Raw genomic sequence first — 25,575 nt, 5'->3', positions numbered from 1 at the left:
TTAATTCCAAATGTCTTTTTATTCAGCACTTTTTTTTTATGATATTTTATAAAAACTAGTAAAAACACTCCTTACACTTAAAACAAACATATAAACTGAAAAAAAAAATACATTGCATCCTTACCCAACCGTTACCGATAGGCATCGGCTTGTGGCTGAAGTAAGACAAAGTAAAGGTACGGAAGTACGTGAAACGCCATTCGTGATCCCTCGTATAGGTGAAGATGTATGTAAGATAGATTCAGCAGCTTTGCTCCGCCACCTCGAAAGTGTTTCGTTTCTCGGGTCCTCTTTGTTAAACTAGAATGATATCTTAGATTTGTGTTTTGAATTTTTTCATTATTTTTACAATCGATCTCCATCACTGGATTAAGTGTGTTTGATACAACCATCTCGAATATGTGCTTTTGCTTTTGTCATTTAAAAATAGAGCTTAACAGGTAAACAGTACAGGTAAAAGAATAAATATTGCACAAAAGTGATTTTAAAACAAATTTTTGCAAAGCATTTCGTAAAATAATGCTCTAGTACAGCCCTGAGGGCAGATCGGTTACTTTCGAACCAAGATTGGTGTGACTGCGGCTGTTCTCTCTGATCAGAGCACCGCTACCGGGATAGTGCATTTGACTTCCGGTAGTGGATCGAAGCTTGAAATTGGCGTTTCCGGTGTGTATTTTTGCACTGTTGGCTGCTCCGTTTGCGGATGAATGTGGGATCCGAGATTTCGACTTTTGGGCCGCTCTTTGCTCACTGTTCATGACGATGTCGACCATGGAGTCAACTCCGTATGCTCCCAATCGGTCAAGGTTTTTCGTGACCTTTTTGGCTTCTAGGGCGGCCGTGATGTCCGGTTTTGGATACTTTCCGGCACTGTTCATATCGGTCATGAAGAATACACCATTGAATTGCTGTGGTGGAGGCACTTGTTGTGGGATTTCCCGTTCTAGCGATTGGGCTCTCATCATCCGGGATTCTTTGTCGCGTGCATCCATGATTACGTTTAGGATGGCCCGGTTAGAATCCTTCGTAGAGGTTCGACCTCGATGATGTGCCTGAGATTCAGTGGCCGCATGAATGACATCCGGTCGAACGGGATCTGTGGTTCTTTCAGCTTCGTTAAAGAAAGTATTGCTGTCAGTGAATGGTTTCTTGGGTGTCTTTGCGTGCTCTTGATCCTCGAAGAAATCAATTTTGCTTTCGTTATTGATCAGTAGCAAATCGTAACCCGAACCTTCCCCATCTGATGGGGATGAGATGAGATGTGCCAGAGAGCGGGATTTGCGTGGAGGATGAGGTAGCAGATTGACAGGTACGATTTCGTTCTCACTGTTTAATTCTAGACTGTAGAGAGACTTATCTGGAAGATCACTCATCTGATACAGAATTTCGTTCTGGTCCGAAATTTCTCGTTCTGCGTCGTTAACGATGTTTTGCAATTCTTCAATAACATCTTCAATGGTGGCATTGGTTTCGTCATCATTGGCGTTTACGTCGTGCGATGGAACCGTATTTTCTTGGTTCAGTGATATACTGAACTTATGAGAGTTTGAAGTGGATCCTTCCTTTGTTGGGAAAACTCGTGGAGGTTCGGGCGTTGAAGATTGTCCCGTTTCTGAGCTGCTAATACCTTCGTCATCATTCTCGGATGTGTTACGTTTGGCTTGAGGTGGAACTTGACGTGGTAGAGCAACCGGCCTCTTCTCCAGGCTAGAGCTGTTCGAGGCTTCATGGCTCTGGTTACCTTTGAGTCTGAGGATTTCCCTCTGAAGCTCGGCACAACGCTCTTGCAATCTTCTCTCCATCGTCGTCAGCACAGTTTTCTCTTCGTGCAGAATTTGTACTCGACGTTCTAAGATCACCAATCGGCTTCGAACTTGTTCAGCAGACCTGGCCTGACACTGGAGCTGGTCGATGTCTATCCTGATCGCTTCCCATCGTTTTACTTCCACCCTCAATTTCTCCAGCCAAGGAGATGTAGACGATATAACTTTGCACATCTGCGCAGGATCCAATCCTGCTTGGTGAAGTTCTGCCTGAAGGTACAGCCGAACCTGAACGCTTTCCGAGCTCTCCAAGAAAGTGTTAACAAATTTCATTCCGACAGCCTGCAACTCTCCCGATCCTCCTCCACTATTCAACATTCCAACCAATAACCGAAATCGTACCGGTTCAGCACATCTCAGACGAAGTGTGGACAATGCTTCCGATACCGCAGTGTGTCCTTGCAACTGACTTCTCTGAGTTCCATCGCCCAGTGCTTGTTTATCGCACGCAATTGTCAACAGTTGTAAAGCAACGATTCTTGATCGGATTCCTGTTCCGGTTGCTGCAGCGGCCAACGGAAGCAGCCCAATGGGAGTTGTTCCTAAGCGGGCACCAGCTTCCGGACTTCTAGTGCAGCATATACTCAAACATTGCCTAAAATTATCGAAATACCATTAGAAAATTTATAAATTTCAAAAAAGTTTATCCCAATAGCTTACAAGCAAGCTAGTTCATCCAGAAGGGCACGCCGTTGATACGACTGATTGATTCGTGGCATCGATCCGGGGGCCGGCATTGTGGTGGTTCCATTGAAAGGCATGCTCTGGCTGAGCTGGACCGCACGCAGGACCTCGAGCAGCAGACTTACGCCATCCAAAGGGCTGGAGACAAACTCTTGAACGAAACTGAAAGGAAAACAAATTTAAAATTAGTGTTTCTGTATAGAATTATTTTTAGTTTTTTCCAGTAGTTCAGTTGCTTATATTATTATCAGCTTATTTCAAAACGATTAATTCAATTAAAAAATTAGTTCATTGATGTATGTAAGTGGAGACGATAACTTTTAAAAGATGTGCTCATATTTAAAGCAGGCAATGATACTAAGGTGAATCCGTGTATTCATGGTGGATTGTTTTTATACATAAAGGGTGATACGGTCAAAATTTGGTCAAGGGAAAACTCGTGTAAATCGGTGAAATCGTTCATTTAAAAAATTAAATTAAACTTCTTTTTCAAGTTTAATTAGAATAAAATTCAGGAAAAATATTCAGTTAGGCTTCCGCTTTTCCAAATCCGAATTGCCGGGCCTTACGCTTAACCCCTGCCATCAGATTTTGTACAGCCACCTTGTCCACCTTCTTCGCCACAGAAAGCCAGTTTGCCTTGAACTGCTGCTCGTCCTTAGCAGTTTTATTGGTCTTCTTTAGGTTCCGCTTGACAATAGCCCAGTATTTTTCAATTGGGCGAAGCTCTGGCGTGTTGGGAGGGTTCTTGTCCTTAGGAACCACCTGCACGTTGTTGGCGGCGTACCACTCCATGGTCTTTTTACCGTAATGGCAAGATGCCAAATCCAGCAAAAACAGTACGGAACAACCGTGTTTCTTCAGGAAAGGCAGCAGACGTTATTCAAACACTCTTTCACGTAAATTTCTTGGTTGACAGTTCCGGAAGCTATAAAAATGCTGCATTTCAAGCCACAGATACAGATGGCTTGCCAAACCAGATATTTGTTCGCGAACTTTGACAGTTTCATGTGCTGGAAAATATCTGCTACCTTTCTCCTTCCTTTTGCCGTATAAAACTACTGTCCCGGAAGCTGCTTGTAGTCGCCTTTGACGCAGGTTTCGTCGTCCATTACCACGCAGTCAAACTTCGTCAGCATCGTCGTGTACAGCCTCCGGGATCGTGCTTTGGCCGTCGTATTTTGTTTATCATCGCGATTTGGAGTCACTACCTTCTTGTAAGTCGATAGTCCGGCTCGTTTTTTGGCTCGATGCACGGTCGTAGACGATACACCCAGCTTATTTGCGGCATATCGAAGAGAGAGGTTAGGGTTTCGCTTGAAACTACCGGCAACTCTCTTTGTCGTCTCAGTGGCTTCCGGTTTTCAATTTCCCCCCGATCCACACTTCCTGGCTGTCGACAAACGCTCCCCAAACACTTAAATTACATTTGTAACGGTTGATTTGGCAACTTTTAGTGATCTTGCCAGCTTTGCGTGTGAGTAGCTCGGAATTTCGCGATGCGCGAGCTAAATTTTGATACTGAAGAGTGAATTCCAAAATCAAAATAGCAACATTCTACACACACACACACACACCTTCAAAATGAGGGGTGTTCAGGTTTTTTTAAATGCAAAATTGAAAGAAATACGTCAAGTTGATATTGACCGAATTTTGACCGTATCACCCTTTATACATACTACCAAATTGATAGTTTATCAATTAGCAGTTTTCATATGTTTTTAAACTTCTTTTAGATGTGAGCACGATTTTGATACAACCCTACTCATTCCGGCTGCCGTTTAAACTAGTGATTTCTGCTGTGTGTTGTTGTTTACAGTTCAATTTAAAATTCTGTGTATCGTGAACTCCAGTTTTCATAACTTTCGTGAAAATAAGAAGTATTTTCCGAAAAAAGCGCATAAATATGGTGCACAAATGGTGTACTTTTCCCAACATTAGAAGAAGTTAGCATTGAAACGGTCCTAAATGCGAATCGGAAGAATAGAAAAGAAAGCAACTTTGTGGACAAAAAAGAATCTCGACGTCAACTGGGTCCGGTGGACAAAACTTTGGACCGGAAAGTCATGCGGGATTAAGCCAGTATGAAGACTGCCGTAGTTCGGGATGAGGCCAAAAAAGTGGGATATCCTCTTCGCGCAGTCTATCGTACCAAGGTAAGATTGAGTCTTAACCATCTGTTTTATACTTTGGCAAACATATTACTTTTTTTTTGTAATGAAAAGCTGAAACGTTTCAAATATTGCTGAAAATTATGGTCAAAACTACCTCCTTGTTGAACCTGATTGTACAGATTTCCATTGTGTTGAACTGCCTTTTAAACCTTTCTTATGTCACTGTAACAACATACTACTCTGCGTGATAAGTGACGTAGCTAGAACGTTTATCCGATTGTACTTATTGCCATTTTTACGATGGGACAAACTTCTTGAGGTTTTTCTCAAAGTTTTTAGAACAAAGAACCAAAAATAAAACTAAAATTTTCCACTGAAAGTACAGATCAATTTAAAGTGGTTGCAACGACAAACTCGAAAATGATAAAAGGCAAATGGGACGTACTTGCCATAAGCGGCAGTGTAAGTGTTATATAGAAGCTGTAAATTGCTATTTCCTTTTTTGTGGTACTATTAATAGAAAATCATTTTCAAGAACTTTTAAAGAAGATTATAATTTTTTTAATTTTTCAAGCAGTACTGAGAAGTTCAAACTTTATAAAATTTTTTTTTTCTTCGCTGCTTGTTTGGAGACCTGAGCCACCTTCTTTTGGATTGAGAGTTGGATACGTTAACATTGAGCTATACTCGAACCTTCAATTTTTAAACGTCAAAGTTTAAAAAGCTCAATATACCGAAATCTTGAATATTTCCAACGATTCTAAAGAATGAATTTGAAAACCAGGATAGTCAGAATAAAAAGTGAGCCCTACATAATCCAAGGTGCATTTCAATTTAGATTTTGGTGCCATGTGGAATTTTGAAGTTCATTTGATCTTTTCTTCCAAATCAAAGCACGTCGATTCGCAACGTGACGAAAGCATGAATAACTTTTAAATGCATGGATTTAAATTGATGAAATTTTCAGCGTGCGACTTCTATAATGCTTACTATGAACTTTGAACCACCTTTCTTTAATTCAAGCAAATTCAAGGCTATTTTTGATAACGTTTGCTCTTTCTTTGACCTTCCCAAAATTTCGAATTTGGTCGAAATTATAACAAATTTAACCGATTGTTCTCCTTCCGTAAAATAGCAACATATTTGACTTTTTATCACACCACTGCCGTTTTTGCGTAACGGCACGATTAAAGATCCAACGTATACAGAGTATAAACTTTGTGAAACCTATCGGAGTGCTTTGCAGAGAAAATGATCACATATACAGGTAGCCCTGTTTGTATTTTTAGTTATACGTCGTGTCAATCGTTATGAAAGACTGAGTAATTTGCAATTTCCACAGATTGTTAGTCTCTTCAAGTACTGGATATTAAATGTTTCAATTTTTTCTCTTTGTTTATCTCCGGAGAATACAGGCGAGACTTGTCAACGAAAAGTTTCTGGTTGGAATCCTCCTAGGAAATCGCTACAGAGTTCGTTTCGCTTTCCATTACGATTTTTTTTTCAAAATATCTCCCCACAAGCAGTCCAAATATTTTGCGCACGATTTGATCACCGGATTTTTTATTTTATTTTACCATAAGGTAGCTTTTCTACCTTATAGGAATCAAGTCAGGCCTATTAACAAGCCAGTTAGATGAATCAGTCATTCATATTTTCGGACTGTGCTTGAAACTCCCTCTCACATTCCTCTCATGGAATCAATAATCTTCACTTTTTTTTCAATCTTTAGCTCTATATTGGGTCCTCTAGGACTTTTTAAACGATTTATCATATGAACTTTGATCAAATAGTTGATTTCCAGCTCCCACTGAAACTTTCCTGAATATTCCTCGATCCTGCCTAACAAATTTTGTCATTGAGCGTCAGTATTTGACGCTATCTCAAATACCACTTAACAGATTGTCACCAAATTTTGTGCACGTACACATTACATTACACGGGTAGTTTCACTGAAAATTTCATCAATTTCCATCCATGCATTCAAAAGTTATTCACAAAACAATGTGTTGCATTTTTTTCAAATTCACTCTCTTAACAGACGAATGTTGCCAATCCGACTCTTTGAAGTTTTGTCAGAGTTCAGAACCAAGGTGAGTATATATTCAGGAGGTGTTCCCGAATAACGAATTCCCGATTCAGCCATTTTGGCTATGTAGGCTATGCAACTCTACGGAACTCATGAAGTTTGTTTACCAACAAACCCCAGAGAAGCTGAGCAAAAAATAAACAAACTCATTAAGAGCCCCGCTCACTCCTCGCCTACTTACTGTGAAAGTCGGAGAACCTAGTGTATCTTAGAACCTTGTTCAGAACTAGGCTCAAGAGGAAAAAGCTCTCTGAGCACTGGTTCTTTTCATTTAAACTCAACCCTTCTCATTTTCTCTCACAAATTGCCAAAAATTACCACAATTTGTGTATCTTCTCCCTTTATCTCAGTCCCCCGTGATAAACACGGCACAAATGTTTACATCATCACATGGTAAACCTGAATTTGAGTTCGTGGTAACTCAGCAATGTTGTCAGGTATTCTGAGTGGATAACTCATAGTTTCTCATTTACTCATTCAGAAATGAGTACTTTCCCGGGCAGGGAATACGATAAGTGGATGGTACGACATTACATAGGTTCATTTGCTTTACAGAGATAATTTCTTAAACTTAGCTCGAAATCGTAATTTTCGGTTCAAATTCAAATGATTTAATCGCTCAAAGTTTGAACTACTCTCTCATTTTGATAAATCAATCAGATCTTGCTGCTGAACTATGGAATATTTGGTCCTCCTTTTTTTTATAGGCTCAGTAAACTATTTATCCATATGCTCAATTAAACTAAATATTTCTCCCATTATTCTTTATAAGTGCTTAAAACCAAACCCTTCCCAGAAATATGACATAATCTTTCACCCAGCACATCTCACAGCTTCGAAATCGTTCTCACGAAAATGTCTTAATTTAAATATCAAGTACTTTGTAAAATGAGATGGAAGCTCCTTTTACGACCACCGGCAGCAGCAAAGCGTCATTAGCTTCAACAGTTCAACTATGTAAGACTTCATAAAAAGCAGCAGCACTAAACAGATAGTTTAATTCCCTTTATGCAACCCTTGGGGCAGGCTGCATCGCCTAAAATCTACCGGTGTAGAAATTTACAAAACAAAACGGCTACCGGTCTGAGATGAGCGGATTCCATTCCGAATCATCTACGGTTTGAGGTTCTGCTCCCGTCTTGAAGGTTCATCGTCGTCGTGGGCAAAGTTAATCATCGGTGACTCCCACATAGCGCGGAGAAAGACACGAGAAAAACGAGTTAGATCCATATCGCCCTGATTGACCGATGAGTTAAATTTTCCCTCAGCATCTTCAGCGGAACAATATGGTGGCAAAATGATGGAAAACCATACCGAACGTTTTGTTCAAGTAGTTTGACGAATCAGATTGTCTCATGAACGCTCTTGGTTTAGGTACATCTGCAAGGTGGGCCGCCCAAAGCTGAGGCTAAATTTTATCACTTAACTTTGATCTTGTACATTATAATTGTTTCGTGCCGAATAAGATAATCATTTCATTAAGTTTGTCTCAGTCAGACAGATTGAGGCGTCTGTCATTTGATGGAGCATCGTGGAGGTGACTCAAAAATTGTTTGTTTGCTCAGTGTTTAAATTTTCAAAAAGCTTAACACTTTTCAGAATTATATCTGCATTTTTTTTTGCAATCACTGAGTAGGTATAATTCAAACTCATAGTTGTTATTTTTGTTCAATGCTTTTAATCTTATTTTTTGGATCTTTACCATATTCTGTGCATTTAAAGAACTTTCATGTTAACTTTTTAAATTTAATAAAAAACTGTAGAGGAGAATGGGGATTAAACTGCTGCAAGCTTTGTATGGAAATTTCAAATTCTTAAATTTTTAAACCTCCCATAACTTTTTTTGGTTGGTTCTGCTGCCAGAAATAGCAAAAATAATTTTGGAAGCGATCCATCCAGTCCTGAATAAACAACGAGTTTTAATTTTGTATGGAAATTTGTATGGGGAAACAAAATTTTTCATTCAAAAATCGCCAGAGATGTTCTGAAAGTTCCAAAAAATATAACTTTGGATGAAAATTGTTTCTTGATTCTTGCAGTACATTTCATGTGAATAAAGCACAAACCTAAATTGTACTCCAGAAAAGATATTCAATGTTATATAAAATTTTTGTTTTCAAAACTCGTTAATTCAATTATATCGTTTTTGACTGCTTGTTTGAAAGTTGTGTAACAGTAGGATGGAAAGAAAAATTCTCAAAAAACTGATTTGCAGAGAATTTAATGATTTATAAAGCCTTTGCAAAAACATTTCATACAATTATTAACAGCTCTAGCAAGCAAAGTCTGCCATTTTTTAATACTTTTCAATGGATTCAGATTTTTTATTTTGAAATGGTTATAACTTTTTTCATGATTCTTAGCTGCTTCTCATGTAAGCAAAAAATGAAGCTTAAGAATAGTCAAAACTAAAAATTCGAGACCGACTTCATTTCAAGCTTACTTGAGTTTTCTGGATGATTTAATGTGCAAAAATTTTTTCTTCCATACAAATTTTCATACAAAATTGAAACGCGTTGCGCTAACTCGGGAATCAACCAAATCTTCTCAAATTTTATACTGATGCTTGGTGACCCAAAAAGCAGAGAAAAAACATATGCGAGCAAAAAGTCATTTTTGCAGCGGTCTTATGTACAGTATAAGATAACTGCAATAAATTTTACAACTTCATTGAATAGATGAAACTATTCAAAACATTCATTATCACAGAATAAAGATAGGTTAGTTTGAAAAACGTGTTTCGAATGAATTCAAGAATAACGTGGGTGATTTGGTCAACAATGTCGATTTCAGGATAGAAAAAATTAGAGAGTCATTTTTCACCTGGACAAAACAATGTGATCATCCAGTATCGTGTCACGAATATGTTGGTTCAATTCATCATATAAAACAATTTTCTAACAATGTAGAGCAAACCAAAACATTTTTTATCTGGAAAATGTTAAAAAAAAATTACTGACTCTTCATTTCTCTTGTCTCCGTTCTGCCGATCATGCGACCTACGATGCATTTGCAATCAGTGTTGTCAACTTTCCAGATGTTGTCTTTGATCTTACAGACTTTTTGGACTTCCGCCAGACATTTTTTTAGGATTTCAGATTTCCAGACTCTTAACGTATCTTCCAAACAATTCCAGACTTTTGGATTAGTACGTGAATTATTCTACAATAAAATGGAAATCCACAATGTTTTTGTCAATTGGGTTTAAATGAGTGGAATTCTCAGTTGAAAAGTGTTTAGATAGATATTGGTTGAATGCCATGGTTACTGTAAAAAATAAAAAAAACCTCGGAGAACTCACGGAATCGAAAATATCAAATACTGCATATTTTATAAAAGTTCAATCAAAGCATAATGATTCTATCGAAGTTTAAAATTATTCATGATGTCAGTTCTAGGATAGGGCCAAATTGTCAGCTTTATTTAGCTTTATGAGAGTACTGGTGTTGCATAGAATGCGCTTTAGCTTTTTATGAAGATTAATGCTATAGTCTTAACGAGTTGTGCTGACCATTGTTAATTGGGATCTAAACTTCAAAGTCCTCAAATCTCTTATGTCCAGAATTTTGATACCTGGGTTTTTAGATTTTCTCATTTGCAAAGTATATAAAAGCTCATCATCAGTTCCAGTAGCTTCATTTCACATAAAATTATTTATATATTTAAAATTTTAGTGTAAAGAAATTTAAAATTTGAAACGTAGATTTTTTTATGCATGTTTATTTTAATATTAAATTCATTTTGATATTCAAAACTGAAATTTTTGAATTTTACAAAAAATTGTATTGAGATATTGTTTGATATATTGAAACTATAGCTCACTCTATTCTGAGCCATTTTTTAAATTTTAACAAACAATGGTTATTGTAATGGAAGACTTATTTGAAATGGAACTTTTATTGAAAATTTAAATTTCTTATTTTTATTCTATAATCAACTTTAAATCAAAATGTGCAACCCAGATGTTGATCATAAATATAAAATAACATCTGGACCAAAAAAACCGGACTTATTTTTAAATATTTCCAATAAAAAAAATTGTTTCCTAATCATCATCGAAAATTTCAAAAAAAACTTAAGTTGTAAATGTTGTAAATACTGAAATTGAAGTTGACGTCGGGGTAGACGTAAAACCATTCATTTAATCTTTTACTTTTACTTTAATAAAATCAATGTATTTACGTTCACGGAAGACAATAAATATTCTGACAATTTGCTTCCCCCCCATTAGCCCGTTCTTCATAAGGGCCTACGGCACAAAAGAAAGAAGATAAAAATCATCTGAAAATTACGCCAGGTAAAGATAAGGAATTTGACACTAGGAGATAAAATCTGAATTTCAATAAGTTAATATATTGCATATTGCATGAGAATGCACTATGAAAATTTATTTTGAAAGAAATTCTTAGTTATGACTAGCTCACAACCAGTGTTGTCAGATTGAAAATCGCCCAAATCCGTAGAATTAACAAATCACAAAAAATATACTGATTTTGGTGAGTGAACTTGATGACCTTTTTTTTAATCGTCAGCTAGACCCTTCGCTATAATTTTCAATAATCCGTAGGAAGTTCCCAAAATCCGTAGATTTTGGACATCGATCCGTAGCTCCGTAGGAGGAGTTAAAATCCGTAGATCTACGGAGAAATTTGTAAATCTGGACACGCTGCCTACAACACTTAATAAAATATAGTGCATTAAATTCCCAGACAATCAGAAGTCGTATATTACTTTACAGATTATATCGTAAAAATAGAATGTTATTTAAACTCATTTTGGTATATCTGCACCTACAATGTGCGGCCCATGTATATTCTTTATCGCATTTAAATACATTGCATGATTTTATTACGACGATTCAATCCAAATCAAGAATATGTGTGCTAATGTACCTATATGGCCTCCAAAATGATACGTATATACTAGTTTTGCTGCATTATATACGATATGTTTACACGTAAATTTGTACGTATATTTGTATTGCAAATTCGAAATACCCACCAAATGGTTGTCTGGGTTATTACTGAATGATTATTAAAGAATGGCTGAGCCGATCAGAAGCTTTTATATTTTTTGACGTTTCTGTTTTATTTATTTTAGTTTAAGCATTCTACACTGATAAAAAATCGCAGTCAATATCATCGGTACTTTCAAAAAATTAGCAGCACTGCTCTTAAGCGAAACTCTTCATCGTTTCCGTTCTGGCCGTTGGCGCACACTCTCTTAAAACATTAACACGCTCGCTCGGCTCGCTTAATGTTTTTCCAGGTCCCGGCAACGATACAGGATTTGTCTATGTATAGTGTGACCAACATCTTTTAACTAAGTGTTAGTGAATCTCGTTTTTAAGCTTTTCTTCCTCAGATTTAAGCTTTTTTTGCCTTGAGAGCATAGGAGATGAAAGCTGAAATCTGAAGAAAAAAAGCTTAAATCTGTCAAAAAAGGGGAAATCTGAGAGATGTGCACCATACGGTTTGTTTAACATTGCCGGGAAGTGTGTTTTCCACTCGTCCTCGTCGACGGAATCTGCGAGAGCGGCCGAGTCAGACACGCACGGCCAGCGATGCCACATGTACCGATTTATGGTTATTTATACCTATTTTTGAGCACATTTTCGACCAAGAATCTGTATATACCGATCTTATTTTTGGTAAAACATACCGATTTCATACCGATTTTTAAGATTTTGATACAAAATATATGATATATTTCAGTCCACGCAAGACTATCAAAAATATTGGGTTTTCTGTTAAATTGAAGACGACCAAACAATATTTGGTTATAACCTAAGCTATAGCTTAGTAAGAAACAATTGAAGCTTTTATGATAAGTGAACGTGTTTCAATATTTCAGTCGAATTATTAAAACTTTAAAGGAAAGAAATATTTTTTTTAAATAGTCGTATTTTTAAAGACAAATCTACAAATAAAGTGCCAACGATGGAATTTTTGAAAACTGTTGTTTCCTTTCATATATTCTATAATATTTATAATTGCTTCCGGTGTTTTTTTTAATATTGGAGGAACCAACAAAAACTTTTCAATTTGCATATTTTTTACAATTTAGGTTCTCAGGTAATAAGGAGTACAAGTGCAAAAATGACCGATTTTGAGTTAACAATACGGAACGATTTTACATGTGTCAAACTATATTTGGTGATTTCCTCAGATTTTAAGAAATCTTATATATAAAAATGGAGGCGTTTTCTTTGTAACATCATCACGTATGAATGGTCGGTCTGAATTAAGTGAAATTTGGTATCAGAGGGTTTTTTGGGTCAGAGATGGTTTGTATAATAGTTTCAAGAATCTCACTTTTTATGAAAGGAGGTTCTCCATACAAAATTAAAGCATGGATCAACATGAATCTGGACGCACTGTTTATCATACCATTACGCTCCTAGTTGTTGGATCTGGAATGTTTTGACAGTATTTTGTTCGGAAATGTTTCCTCTATCAGTGCTGAAAATTTCATTACGATTCGTTTCGTTTCAAAAAAGTTACACGTGATGGAAGCCGCGAGACGAAAATAAAATTTGGACACTCACGTTAAAAACCGACGTGGTCGAGTTAAAAAATCGCGAAATCGTTAAAAATGCTCAAGTCAACCGTGTGCAGCGTTCTCAAGCGTTCTCAAACGTGAGATGCATACTATCGATCGGCAGGTTCATACCAAGCTTGATAGTGGACCTAAGAATCAGAAACTGCATTTGAAGGTGTTGAGAACGATTAAGGCAAACACAGGGTAGTCGGACTACGACATCGCCAAGAAATTCAACGTCGACCGGTATACCGTCAGAGGGATTAGTCTTCGCGAAGGAACACGATCCTATCGGGCCAATAAGCAACCAAACCGGACATTGAAGCAGAATTTAGTAGCCAAAGGACGTGCTCGGAAATTCCAACGAAGTACGACGGATGCATCCTCATGGATGACGAAACGTTCGCGAAGATGGATTTTGGGCAGCTTTCTGGCCAAAAATTTTATAAAGCCACTGCAGTGGTGCACTGCACTGGTCGGGGTGATGTCCCCGCCAAGTTCAAATTCGTTTTGGACGATAAGTTGGCAAGAAAATGTTTGATCTGGCAAGGTATTTGCAGCTGCGGACGAAAAACCCCGGTTTTTGTGAAAAAAAGACCATGGACTCCGAAATGTGCAAGGAGGAGTGCCTTAAAAAATGTTTTTTTTCGAACAATAGATCTCACAAAAGACCAGTAAAGTTTTCGCCAGATTTGGCATGCTGCCACTACAGCTAGAAGGTACTACAGTGGTATTGGGCCAACGGGTGGATTTTGTTGAAAAGGACATCAACCCACTCAACTGCCCTCAATTCCGCCCCATCGAAAAATTTTGGGCAATTGTCAAGCAGAAGATGAAGAAGAATGGTAGGATGACTCGGGAACAACAGAGATGAAGAGATTGTGGAACAAAATGGCCGCTGAGGTCAGTGAATAGGGTGTCCAAACTTTGATGAGTGGTTCTAGGCGAGAAGTTCGAAATTTTATCAAAAAAAACATCGTAATATTTTTTTTTCCTTATTTTTCCTTTGAAGTGCAATAAAAATCCTACATTTTGAATATAAAACTTTTTTTTTCGTTTACATAGCTCCGAGATAGACCCGTTTTAACGCGTCCAGATTTGTAGTGGTCCATGCTTTATAAGTCAAAATATCAATAAGCACAAAATGAAGGTAGATTAGTTTGAAAAAAATGTTTGGAATGAATTCATTAAAAACGAGGATGATTTGGTCAACAATATCGATTCCAGGATAAAAAATACATTAAGAAGTCATTTTCTACCTGGACAATACAATTTGATCATCCAGTATCGTGCTACTCACGAATTCACTGGGTATACTACAGACTCCTGTAGCATAGTTGGTAATGCGTTGGCCTAGAAAGCCAGAAATTGTGGGTTCAAATCCAGCACAGTGCAGCCAGTTACTTTATCGACCTTTCCAGTTATTTTTTTACATTTTCTTTAACTTCTCTGACAATCTAACCATTCCTGATGAACTCATTTCCAATAAATTCGATCATAGAAATTGCACTTTCTACAGAAACTTGAAAAGTTTTCAAAGGAAACTAAATAAATATCAACCCTGTGTCTTGAGCTCTTTTACTTTTGAACAGTGGTAACAGTAGTGAAGAAAATAAAGAAAATAATGAAATACCGTTTCCAAGTTGATTTGTATTTATTACTAGCTGATTTTACCCGGCTATGCTCGGGTTCACATAAAACATAAATCAAAATGAGTCGTTTGACTTTAAAATTTTTTATATTAAACTATATCATTATAAGCAATTTTGCGCATCTTTGGCAATTGTTCAGTTTTTTATTGAGTTTATTCACTGTGTTTATCGTTTTCATGTACGGCTCGGTGGTCGAGTGGTTAGCGTGCTAAGACGGTAATCGCTGGTCCACTGATGACATGGGTTCGATTCCCATCTCGGTACTGGGTGTTAAATGTTCATCTTAAGTTGTCCATGTCATTTATCCAGTCTGTAAAGCCTAAATCGGCTAAGACGGTGTATGTCTTTTTTTATATTATAGAAAACTTAAAGGTATGAGCTTTAAATTAAAAGACATACAAAATAATTTCCCTTGAAAGCTTATTCATCACGATAAACAGTTTTTTCATCCACCATTTTTTAGGAAGCTTGATAAGATATGGACTTTTATTTGTTATCTTCAAATGATCAAATTGTTTTGATATCTTTCCCATCCTGCCTCTAATAAAAATCTCATTCCACTTTTCAAGACGGATGATCTCCCTGTACAATGGTATATTAGACCTTTATCTACTTTGAAATTTCTAAACAAACATCGGAATCTGGTTAAACCATGTTGAAGACTCACATTGCATGTTTCAAACTATTTGTGTTCTTTTTTCGCTTTTTAATTTCACAATGTTTTATGAGTACTTGGTCTTAAATGTGAAAGTTCTACATTTAGTTTTTTGAAGTTTTTGGATACAAACCACCTCTGAACCGAAGTAACCATTCTAATTTTATATGTTTATGTTTATATATTCTTGGACATTCATCCCATTAATGCTTGTGAAGTGTGATCAATTTTAAAGTTCATTTGTTAAAATTCGCAGTACTAAACGGTTCTACTATAAGTTTTATCTAAATTGGATGGTAGAATTGAACAAATTGACTCAAAAGTTATAAATTGGCCAAAGAAATAGAACTGCATAAAACTGAAAACCTCAGATTTAATTAATAAAAGTTTCATGTAATGGATTTGTTTCCAACGGAACCAAAAGTTTTTCCAGATAATACACGATCAATTTTCTAATCTCCCGTTTAAATTACATGACGGCTATTAAAGCGTTTAAATCGAGGCCTTCAACTTATAACTCTGAATCTTATTATTTTTTATTCTCTATGAGAGATTTAAAAATTCGACAGTAGTTGGTTCATAAAAACTGGAATGTATGAAAATCGGTTCAGCTGAAGAAGTCAATTCACTGTTCACTGTTCAGTTCACTTTATATTTATGTAAACCTTCAAAGCACCCCAGCGGCGGTAAGGAGCACTTTGAAAATCACTACAATTCTATTCAATATATTTCTAACAGGCTAGTTGTATTTTTCAATCAAAAATGTAGGCTAATTATTGCATTCAAATACCTCCTACCAGTACCACGTGCTTAAAACAGAAGAAGGAATAAAAATACCCGCCAAAATTCCCCCTTTCAAATTTTCAATGATCAGCAAGCTTTGATTTGCTTTCCAGTACACGTGAACTTTGAATGGTCGTTGCTAATGCTCGCCCCATAATGATGGTGAAAAAAAAACCCCGCCAAAAGAAACGAAAATCGGCTGCCAAATGGGTGCCATGACTTTTGATTTGTGGCAATAAAAACGAAAGTTGTATGGGAGGGTCCCTTTTCTTAGGTGGGAGGGGCTCAGAACTATCACTAAAACCACACCCTGGTCCAAATACATCTCTGTACCAAATTTCAGGCTGATCGGTTTAGCGGTGTCGATTTGTATAAGGTGCATACAAACAAACAAACATATATAGTCCAACTCATCTTTATATATTAGATTTGTTTTGCATTAATTTTGCCGTACTTGGGGTTAAGTTGAAAAAATAAAAAAGTTTTCAAAACATCATAAACAACTTTGTAAATAGTTTAAAAATCTTAACACTGTTTTCTTGTGATCTACCTACAAATCAACGAAATCCCTTCATGAAGAACACAAAAGGTGAGATATAGATTATACGTTAAAAAAAACAATCAATTTGTTTTTAATTTCTAATTGAAAGAAATTCAAATTATTTTGATGTTGAACACTAAAATTTTTGAATTTTTCAAAAATTAGTATTGCACAATGAAATTCTATTTTGATTTTTGAATTGATACTCAGGTGTGTCTAGCTTACAATCCTTCATAAAATGTAGTGCATTGAAAAATAGTGCAACTCCATGCTTTTTTTTTATCAAATCAGAGTGGAACAGAAAAAACTTAATTTTTAAAATCATTTATGTATTTTGATTTTGAGTAAGATATTTGATTTTGCACGAAAACATTTAAAATAGTTGGAAATCTCATTTTAAGTAATATTTTAATTATAGTCTGCATAAATAAAAATTAAATCAGTTATCTTGAAAATCTTTTTACTGTATCTAAGGAATCTGCACCAAAAATTTTTCACCCAAAGAAAAGGTTGCAAAATTTCAAATCTTTTCGAAGCTATTTATGTTCCGAAAATGCGCTGAAATGTGCATTGTGCCAAAGATAGTATGATTGCTTTCCCGTTACTGGCATTTAGACTCGAGATAATATTTTATGGGATTTTCGTCCTATTGGATAATTCTTCCCAAAAACAAGAAAATGAGAAAACAATTGCCATCGAATAGGATCAAACTAATATATTCTATCTTTATCTTGCTAATCGGACGGCCAGTGTAATTTAATTTTGATTTTGTTGTAAGGCCTCTATTTTACCATGTTATGAAGTTTTTTGGTCCTTTGAAGATTGCATTATGTTTTTTTTTCTTAATTTATGAATGAATGCAATGTCGCCTTGAAGCTAAAATGTGCACAAATGAAGAAAATATCAACTTCAAAAAGGTCCAGGTGGTTGATATTGAGTGTTTTACTGATTGTCATGATTTTAATCCAACCGGTTTACCATATACAATTCTAATGTAGAACAATTAACATCAATAAATGAATGTTAACTCAGTTTACTAAAGTGCCAATAAAAGATTGTGTTTTTGTATATAAAATTGTGTTTTAGTCACTTTATTGTAATGAGGAGCTTAAACTGCACTAACTTGAACTCTTTCATGGAAGACTTTGAACTTATTTTAAAGTTTTGCTAATTTCAGTGGTGAAAATCCACATTTTTTTCGAACTTCGATCGTCTATTTTATAGAAAAAATATTCAAAAATGCAACTTTTTTTTGTACCCATCTTGAAGAGCAAGAATCCTCCTACAATAGCATGTTTTCAAAGTGGAAAATTTCCAGCAGATTCGTTGAATTATCATTGAAAAAGAAAAGTTTCCTAGTAAATTAACAGATTTTTCGTGATTGTGACGTATCAGCCTATACCAATACTAGAGTAGGGCTGCCTTGGCACTACCTTCTTTAAATATTCCTTGATAGTTTCTCGCGTTTGGCCGGATGAATGGGTGTAGTATTGTCTTATAATGGGAAAGGGAATTGGAAACGAGAAACTGTTTTTTGCTTTTCTTGTGATGGGATAAAGAGGAACATGAAAACGTTTTTTTTGTTTCCCTTATATTGTATTTTTTTTCACCTGAAGGCAAACCAGGGGCAACCTAGGTTCACTCTAACTGCTGTCATCGTGCTCATTTATTGCTCTAGAGACAACCAAGGTGTGTATATATAGAAGGTGTAACGATATGTAAAACTCCCGATTCAGCCATTTTGATTTGGCTACTATGGAGTACGTGGAGTTTGTTTACCAACAAATCCCTCAGCTCGAACAAATTTTCCGATGTTATAAACAAATTGACTGAACCTCATCGTGCTCTCCTCGCCTACTTACTGACAAAATCAGAGAACCTTATGATCTAATAACCTTGGAGGCAACCTAGTTTCGCTCGAAAAACGGACAGAGTCACCCTGAGAAGAAAGTCAGTTTTGCGAGAAATTCGCCAATACTTTCAACGTTGTTGTCAAAACATTAAACAGCTGTTTGTGGCTAAAAGCAAAACAGTTGAATAAATGATCGGAAAAATGATTATTGCCGCGATTTTGAACCTCTCAGCCAAGAAAAATCGTACTATCTGCTGTCCAGTGCAGTCCGGACACGAAAAAAGGCAATACGGATGTGAAGAACCGAGTGAAGTAATCCAGAAGGGAGAACAAAATGACAGCTGCATGTAAACATTGCACTCATTCTCAAGCACACCTACATATGGAATAACTCGAAACCCGAAAGTCGTTTTTCATTCGGACGGATCCAGAGCCAAATCCGGTTGCGCTGGGAGGTTAATGCTGGCGGTCTCATATCGGATCATCGTCGCTGGCTTTCACATCTTATGCCAATGACGTTGAAATATGGGAACTCTTGATTGGCTGATTTTTTGGTGTACATCTTTGAGAAACTCGACGTTCGAGATAAAGTTTCATGATTTTGCATTTGAAATAAGTTTGTTGAAGACAGCAAAAAGATTTGACATACGGTTTAGAAATCAGATTATTTATCTCACTTTTCGTATAGAGCTCATTCTATTGTAGAACATCTTCGCAGACATCTAGAAGATAAAATGCAAAACAAAAAAGTTTTAAGCAACGATCACGTTTTTCACATTTTTGACTACTGTGCACTGATCATAATTTCATAAATTTGGTCTTGTTGACTTAAAGGGTGATACGGTCAAAATTTGGTCAATATCAACTTGACGTATTTCTTTCAATTCTGCATTTAAAAAACCTGAACACCCTTCATTTTGGAGGTGTGTGTGTGTAGAATGTTGCTCCTATTTTGATTTTGGAATTCACTCTTCGGTTGTCCAAATGCCGTCCAAGGAAGAAGAGCAGCGTATCAAAATTTTTCTCGCGCATCGCGAAAATCCGAGCTACTCGCACGCAAAGCTAGCAAAATTGCTAAAAGTTGCCAAATCAACCGTTACAAATGTAATTAAAGTGTTTGGGGAACGATTGTCGACAGCCAGGAATTCTGGATCGGGGGGAAATCGAAAACCGGAAGCCGCTGAGACGACAAAGAGAGTTGCCGGTAGTTTCAAGCAAAACCCTAACCTCTCTCTCCGAGATGCCGCAAATAAGCTGGGTGTATCGTCTACAACCGTGCATCGAGCCAAAAACGAGCCGAACTATCGACTTACAAGAAGGTAGTGACTCCAAATCGCGATAATAAACAAAATACGACGGCCAAATCGCGATCCCGGAGGCTGTACACGACGATGCTGACGAAGTTTGACTGCATGGTAATGGACGACGAAACCTACGTCAAAGCCGACTACAAGCAGCTTCCGGGACAGGAGTTTTATATAGCAAAAGGAAGGGGAAAGGTAGCAGATATTTTCAAGCACATGAAACTTTCAAAGTTCGTGAAGAAATACCTGGTTTGACAAGCCATCTGTACCTGTGGCTTGAAAAGCAGCATTTTCATAGCTTCCGGGACTGTCAACCAAGAAATTTACGTGAAAGAGTGTTTGAATAAAAGTTTGCTGCCTTTCCTGAAGAAACACGGTTGTTCCGTACTGTTTTGGTCGGATTTGGCATCTTGCCACTACGCCGCCAGCAACGTGCAGGTGGTTCCCAAGGACAAGAATCCTCCCAACACGCCAGAGGCCCAATTGAGAAATACTGGGCTATTGTCAAGCGGAACCTAAAGAAGACCAAAAAAAACTGCTAAGGACGAGCAGCAGTTCAAGGCAAACTGGCTTTCTGCGGCGAAGAAGGTGGACAAGGTGGCTGTACAAAATCTGATGGCAGGGGTTAAGCGTAAGGCCCGGCAATTCGGATTTGGAAAAGCGGAAGCCTAACTGAATATTTTTCCTGAATTTTATACTTATTAAAGTTGAAAAAAAAAATTTAATTTGATTTTTTAAATAAACGATTTCACCGATTTACACGCGTTTTCCTTTGACCAAATTTTGACCGTATCACCCTTTATACTGAAAGAAAAGGCTGAACTATTCTAAATATTTACGAAATAATATTTTCAAGGATTAAAAATAGCGTCGGAAAGTAAAACTTTTAAGTTCAAATCCATTTATTCCAATATTTCTGTTTTCAGCTGGATTGACAAACCAAATTATTCATTTTTCATTATTTAGGGGAGATGGGGGCATAATGGCCACCTTAAGGAAAACGGTTATTTAAACATAGAAAATAGCTATAATATGGAGGTTACATTATTGTTTCGTGTTCAGACACTTGAAAAGCCTATTCCCTAACGGGCTGAAACGTGAAAAACTAGATGAAAACGTTAAAAAATGCATTTTAAAAAATTTTGCCAAAAGCTGAAAACCAGCCACTGTGGAGGCATAATGAGAACCCCCCCTGAGGCAGTATGAGCACCATTAATCAGAGCAAGATGTGCGTTTTTGCCGGGGAATCTAGCAGCGAATTCAATTCGATGAAGTCAGGTGAGTCGTAGATTCATCAAACAAAGCAATAACAAAATAATCTAGGTCTGTTTGTAGAATACCAACAATTCACGCACGCTCATACATTAAGTGCTTTGTTCGGAGGATGATGCTACTAGCCGTATAATGTAACAATAAAAAAATTGATCATGAATTGTGAATGGAAAAAAAATCACCTCGAATAGAAATCTAACTCTAGTCTTTTGATTACCTCTCCGACACCTTACCAATAGGCTAAATTGTCGGATGAAAACTAGTCAAGGTGTGGCGCTTTAAATCAATTTTAATTCGCTGCTAGATTCTACGGCAGAAAATGCTCATTATGCCTCGATAATATGGTGCTCTATATGCCCCTAGTCAACAAATTTAAGTAAAAACGTGTTTTAAAATTGATAAAAGTGAAAAATCAAAAATTTTATGACGGTAAAAATTGAGAAACAATGTGTACATCATGTTGCAGTGCGTACATTATTGATCAAGGTTATTTTAAGATCATAAGAGCTTATTTCGTGGTGCTCAAAAATTATAATATTTTCGTAACTTTAGAACCAAGCTAGTTTTTTTTTAAATATCTCTGTAAAGATGATAAGGAGATTCCTGTTTTTGTGAAAAATTAATACTATAGGAAGTACGAAACAAATCCTCATGAAAATTTATTTAAGAAAATACCACTTTCGTAGAAAAGCGTAGTTCTCATTATGCCTCGGGTGCTCGTTATGCCCTCATCTCCCCTAATACTAAAAACTTCTTATTTCTTAACAACAATTTCCTTTTTCAATTTTTGGTCCCAAAATTGAACTGAGAACTTTTACTAAAAACTTTCAGTTTGTTTCAATCGAACTTGAATGCTTTCTCGACTTCAAGCGATTTTCACTTTTTCAAGTTGATGAAAACAATTTTAAGTGCTTGCTGTTCGTAAGTTGCCATTCATCAGGTCATTGTAACCTGAAGTGAACATTAGTTTTAGATTTTGCTTCAAGCGAGACACTTCTTCGTTCCTTGAGGAAAAAAAATCACTCACAAGCATGATGACTTCCACATTTGGGAAGCTAGCAACCGTCATTGCAATGTGATTGTTGAAAAAAAAAGAGTTGAGGCGCTTCTTTACTACGCCTTTGTAAGTTCAGCAAAATTTGAAGATGGCAGCAAATCGATTATCTCTAATCACTCGCCGTGGTCAGAGTGGCACAAACTACGAGTGCAAAAAAGCCCTAATGGTTCATCCGGTACGACAACACTTTCTTCTTGGAGACCTTTTCAGTCTGACAAAAAAAAATCGTGGAGAAAGTGATGGGTACACTAATGGGTTAAAGTTCTTACCTTGGAAACGATGCTCTCAAATCTGCCCTCAATTTGGTGAGTAAATCGGTTACCGAGCCAAACTGTCGAAGGGTCATTTCGCTGTCCATCTCCGGTGGGGCCGGAATTGGGGACCTGTCGAATGGATGTCACGATTAATGGATTGACTATGGCAAAATTTCAAATAGTTTTTTTTTAAATAAATCGAAATCTTACCGGTATTCTGAATTTTTGTGTGGTAGAGTATGCGACCGCATGGCTTCTGCAAGCTGTTGTTGCTGGACTTTGTCGGATTTTGGATCCGGATCACCGGTTGTGTCATAGATGGATTTGAAGTTTCCATTTGTTCCTCGGCGGCCATATTTTTTCAGGGAAATAACGTAGTCCTCCGGATTGAATACCGGTGGTCTTTGGTTCTCCTGCTGTAGGTTTTTAAAGTTTTAAATAAGAGAAATATTAGCGTTGTCATTAAACATTAATCAATAATGTTGTGTTAAGTAAAATTTTCATTTTGATTTTAATTGTTTTTAATTTGAGTATCTTCATGCATTCATGGTAACTATAAATTTACCTTGATATTTGAGTTCCATCCGAGGGTCATCTCGTTCAAATCCGGTGGACCGATTTGTGTGGCCCCAGGAGGGCTCTTTCCCGCACTCGGTGCCATCTGGTACGAACAGTACGAGATGTCACTGCAACGAAAAGAAACAAAGCCATGTTAAAACCAACCCGAATATAAAAAATATATAAAAAAATAACACTGTTTTCCGGAAAATATCATTTTGTATCTAAGGCAATTATTAAAATCAAAATCTCTGAAATCAACCCAAATCGAATGACTTGTTGCTCATGTCTAGTCGTGATATCTACTTAGCCGCCTAATCGGAACGCCTCCCCTAGGCAGTCAAAACCAATCAGTAACCAATCTAAGCGGAAGTTATTTACGTAAAATTTATGCTTCCAATAATGATAAAGGCAGCAGCCAAATGGATAAATAAAGATGAAGCCCGTGATTTTTGCTCCCCTCTAGGGTCCAATAGCATCAACGATTTGAGACTCGTCACGAGTAGAAAATTTTGGTATGGTTTTTCGATTTCAGAAGAAAGTTTTCCATTTCCCACAAGCGTGAGTGGAAAATTGGTGGCTCTCGGTTAGGGCATGATCGTTGTTGTAGCTGTTGTCAGTCAATCACTGCATCGTCATTGATTTATGCTTTCACCACTGAGTAGTAATTGCAATTGACCTTTGAGAATTTAAACTATTAGTGCTGTCTAATAATCGTCTATTAGACTGTCGTTTAGTGGAGCTCAAATTCATGACCGTGAAGAAAACTTCAAGTCTTGAACAATGCAGTGATGAGAGCGATAAAAGCGAAAATGTAAAAACAGTTGGAATTTGGCAAATGGGCTTCAATCGAATGTTGCCAAAATCTAATGATGCCAAAAACGGTCTGAATATAGGTTGAAGATTTTTTATTTTCTAGCCTGTGCTATGTCGCACGTTTAAAATATTTACCTTCAAGAAGAAGTGTAAACAAAATGTTTAAAAATAATTATTCCAGTAAAATATACAGAACAACTTACGATCGATTTTCTATTAGGTTTAGCTGTTCGTTTTAAATATAGATTAAAATGATCACCGGAATAAATCTGAGCAGATTTGGAATGATGACGTAAGGCAACAGAATTCACATTTTTCTGAGGCGCAAAAAATTTGAGAACTGATTAAGACTACTTCAAGAGCGCTGAATCCAAATAGATGACATTTTTGTTTTCATTAATTCAATTTTAGCAAATAACGTAAAAGTTCTTGAAACATTTGTGCATTTTTTTCGGCAAAATTGAGGTTTAATCTCAAACGTCAACTTTCTTAAAGAAAGCACGTAATTTCGAATTATTTGAAAATAAGTTTGAAATGATTTCAATTTGTTTGGTTTCCCCCGATCTGTAAAATACGGAAATTTCAACGAATATTACAAAAAAGAAATTGAAAAAAATGGAACCTTAATTAATCTTAAATATTTTTCATGCTTAAATTAAGGCGATTTGAAGTCTTCAACAAAGTTATTCATACATTTATGTCTTTAATATGAAATAATTCAGAGAAAAATGTTTTTTGACGTTGAAAGATTAATCATTTCATTTTTATTAAATTGAAAAAAAATAATTGTTGGGAAAAGTAACAAATTAGTGTGAATGTAAAAAGTAATTTGATTCTTCAAAGAGCACAATATTCACAATTTTAAGAAATAATTAAAAAAAATATGAAAAAGGAAATCAATTTCTGATAGCATAAGGCAACAAAAAACACATTGGTGCAAAAAATTTAAGAGCTGATTTTGAGTGATTTGGAAGTGTTTAAAAATTTGAGCTTTTGTTTTTTGAAAAATCTGTAAAATGAAACAAAGACATTGAAAATAATGGATATGAATAAATGATCAACATGCTCGATGACGGCGAGTAATTTTGACATCTGAAAAAAAGTTACATAAGTTTTCTCTTTGATATTTTTTTTCACAGTTCTACGATAATACAGAAATTTTACCAATTTTCAATGGAATCTTAAACTAAAATGAATCTCAGATATTTTCGAAAACTAATCGTTTCACAGTCTTCTACATAAATAGTAAATAAACTAAAAATTTTAATGTAATAAATTTTTAAACGCCATCATTTTCAATTGAATTTTCAAAAAAATTTCCATTGTATCTCTTATTTCAGAAAATCTTGGCCAAAACTCGATTCTTCATAAAATGAGGATACCAGTTTTAAGTTCTCATTTAGCTGTCGTTCAGTACAAATTGCAAAATTTTAAAAATTTGTGAGTCATAGCACCAAAACGAGAGGTGATAGCCACGATCCTACGGAATATTCGAACTCATGACCAATAAATCTTTCGAAACAGTTATTAAAACATAAATTCCAAAATAGCTGTTCTTATAACTTATTAATTTTAATTATC

The 25,575-nt window shown here is 36.2% G+C and overlaps 1 protein-coding gene across 6 annotated transcripts in view; it reads right to left on the bottom strand.

Annotated features, from left to right (window-relative positions):
- The window catches only part of LOC129746608 (uncharacterized), a 372,164-nt gene continuing 346,589 nt past the window's right edge, over positions 1–25,575 (bottom strand). For all 6 annotated transcript variants that reach the window (XM_055740345.1, XM_055740346.1, XM_055740348.1 and 3 more), the window contains 5 exons: positions 23,186–23,306; positions 22,831–23,036; positions 22,636–22,749; positions 2,484–2,669; positions 1–2,418 (listed from right to left, as the gene is read on the bottom strand). In XM_055740345.1, coding sequence (XP_055596320.1) covers positions 525–2,418; positions 2,484–2,669; positions 22,636–22,749; positions 22,831–23,036; positions 23,186–23,306 — 2,521 coding nt within the window. In that variant the 3' untranslated portion in view covers positions 1–524. The remainder of the gene's footprint in view (positions 2,419–2,483; positions 2,670–22,635; positions 22,750–22,830; positions 23,037–23,185; positions 23,307–25,575) is intronic.

This window comes from Uranotaenia lowii, chromosome 2 (assembly GCF_029784155.1).
Source record: "Uranotaenia lowii strain MFRU-FL chromosome 2, ASM2978415v1, whole genome shotgun sequence".
NCBI classification, from domain to species: Eukaryota; Metazoa; Arthropoda; class Insecta; order Diptera; family Culicidae; genus Uranotaenia; species Uranotaenia lowii.
The sequence above is the reverse complement of the archived record's forward strand: the minus strand, read 5'-3'. Positions and strand labels throughout refer to the sequence as shown.